This window comes from Neoarius graeffei, chromosome 8 (assembly GCF_027579695.1).
Source record: "Neoarius graeffei isolate fNeoGra1 chromosome 8, fNeoGra1.pri, whole genome shotgun sequence".
Classification (NCBI taxonomy): Eukaryota; Metazoa; Chordata; class Actinopteri; order Siluriformes; family Ariidae; genus Neoarius; species Neoarius graeffei.
Window position 1 is genome coordinate 62,768,720 of NC_083576.1, and position 2,660 is coordinate 62,771,379.

The following is a 2,660-nucleotide window of genomic DNA, read 5'->3' on the forward strand; positions in this document are numbered from 1 at the left end:
TTTGTGTTATCATTCATATTCTCTGAAAAAAGGCCAAGAAAGCAAAAATTCTGCCAGGGTATGCAAACTTAAGAGCACAACTGTATTTAAATAGGCTACTTTACTATATTGCCATAGGGTTCTTGTTTTACCACCTTTAGTAAGGACACCTTTTAATACATTTTTCACCCACTTGTACTGATATTCTCACTGTTAATAAGAGGGTTTTTTTGGCTCAGGTCTTGTAGAGTATCCAGGCAAGGGGTATTGTTGCACTGTGTCTTGATATAATACACTTTATTATACTCTTTTTTTTGTCACTGCCTCTGTGTCCATTCATTGGTTCGCATAGCAAGTTTATGTTGTCGCATCAAGTGTATCATGTGGGTGGTTAAGTCTCATAGTTTACTTAAAAGGCTTGACAGGTGAGAACCTAACCCACGGACCCAGGTTACACTTATTACACCCCTCTGAGGGAAAAGAGGGCTACATAAATTGGAGGCACCGCTGGGATTTATTGGTTAGCTGTTTTATTTGTCCAGTGAGTGGAATTTAGTGTTTAGGCATTTAAGATGTATTTTACACTCGACTTATATTGGGGTATTTTTTTATTGTTAAGATGTCGCTGCTTAGTAGCTGGTGTAAAGGGGAGGGAGTAGACCCGAGGCATGCTGTAGTGGTCAGTGATGTTCCCGATGACATTGAGGTAGGTGAAATAGAGAGTGCTCTTCAGAACATAAAGGTTTTGGGGCGTGTACGTGTGCGTGGTTGTATGTGTGACCCCCAGACTCAGAAGCTGGTAGTGCTTTGTGAGTGCAGAGAGGTGGTCAGAACACAGGCCCTGCCTAGTGAAGTGAAGCCATCTGATGGCAGTAATCCATGGGCACTTAGCGGGCCAGATGATGACACTACAGTAGTGTTCAAGATCAAGAGCACCAACCCCTCAACCCCAAAGCTGTTGCCATGTCCCTCAAGAAGTGATGCCCAGAGTGAGCCTCCTCCTCCTGATGCACCAGCCTCCATTCCAATGGACATGTTCTTCAAGGTCATAGAGAACTTCATTGAGAAGACCTCAAGACCATATGAGGGCCATGCATTCAAACGGCTTCGTGTGTTTTCCGGGATTTTCCCCACGCCTGCTGGAGAGGAGAGTTTGGACACCTGGTTAGAGCAGGCCCATCTGATGATTGATGAGAGTGAGCTCCCTAGCCGTGAGAAACGGAAGAGGATCATCGAGTGCTTGAAAGGCCCAGCTTTCGATATAGCTCAGGCTGTCCATAGTAATGACCCTAACGCCACCCCTGATGACTTCCTGACTGCACTGGAAAAGGCTTTCGGCTCCACAGAGTCTGGAGAAGATCTTTACATAGTGTTCCGATCCATGCAGCAGCATTCTGGCGAGAGCCTGTCCGACTTCTTGAGATGCCTGGAACAGATGCTGACCAAAGTTGTTCGGAAGGGAGGACTTCACCCGTCACAGAGGGACCAGGCCCGAGTGGAACAGTTACTGCATGGTACCTTTGAGTCAGAGCTGATGTTAGTGCAGTTGCGCCTTCGAGAGCGAAGATGCAACCCCTCCACTTTCCTGGAGCTGCTAAACGAGATTCGTGAAGAGGAAGACCACCAGCTTTTGCGATGCAAATCAGCCCCCTGTGCACGTAAAGCTTTTGTGCGCCAGCTTAATGCAACAGAGAATACAACCTCCTCCACCTCTGAAGCAGCCCATCTATGGTCAGAGATTGACAACTTAAAGGCCCAGCTCTCCAGGCTTTCTGCTCAGAAGTCAAGTACACTGGCAGACACCGTAGAGGAGGAGCCTATGCAGTCCAGAGGGGTGAGAGCTGAGAAGAGGAATGCAACCCCTGACCTTCAGCAGCAGGTTAATGAGCCATGGCTGTTACTCTGAAAGACCACACCGCCCGAACAGACAGGGGAAGACCATGGAAAGGGGGAGCTGCCATGCCTTCTGATTCGTACAGACAGAACACACAGAACTGGTCTGCTCACTCCAGTCCAAACAGTGATGCTGTTTTCTGTTACCGGTGTGGAGAAGATGGGCATGTCTCAAAGTAGTGCACTGGCGTGGAAGATCCTAGCAAGGTCATCTCCAAGCTGATCAGCTCTTTAAAAAAGGCCAGAACAGAACCCACACAGTGATCCTGCCATGCCAAGACTAGCGCAGTGAGCGCCCCTAGGTTTCCCAGCCTTCCTGATGGTCTAGTGGGAAGCCCCTCTGTGAGCCATGTGATAATAGAAGGTAGGAGCTGTACTGCGTTGATGGACAGTGGCTCCATGGTGACAATCATCTTTGACCAGTGGTATCAGAAGTACCTGAGCCATGTTCCTCTCCACCCCATCTCCAGTCTTGCCATTTGGGGGTCAGGAGAGTCGAGTTACCCTTACCGAGGCTACATTGCAGTCACTATAGAGTTCCTTGAAGATGGTGCAAACCGACAGCCAAAGTCCATTCTGGCGCTTGTGTGTCCCGACCCGCCAGGCCCTGACCAAGTGCCTGTGATCATCGGCACCAACGCAAGATCATTCCAGCATGGACCGAACACAGAGGGAAGCAACCCGGAATCCAGTCACACCGTGCAAGTCTGGAGAGTGAACACCCTGCCAGCGTGTAGAACAGTGCCCTCCTCCCAGAGTCAACCATGGGATGAGTGTGCGGGACATGT

The 2,660-nt window shown here is 49.2% G+C and overlaps 1 protein-coding gene across 1 annotated transcript; it reads left to right on the forward strand.

The window, feature by feature from the left end:
- Positions 1 to 598: 598 nt before the first annotated feature.
- Positions 599 to 1,885, forward strand: LOC132889914 (paraneoplastic antigen Ma2-like). Its single transcript, XM_060926730.1, has one exon. It carries the CDS (start codon positions 599 to 601, stop codon positions 1,883 to 1,885), a length of 1,287 nt encoding a protein of 428 aa, XP_060782713.1.
- The last annotated feature ends 775 nt before the right edge of the window (positions 1,886 to 2,660 follow it).

Coding starts and splice junctions, on each gene's coding strand:
- LOC132889914 (XM_060926730.1), top strand. CDS start 599: ATGTCGCTGCTTAGTAGCTGGTGTAAAGGGGAGGGAGTAGACCCGAGG.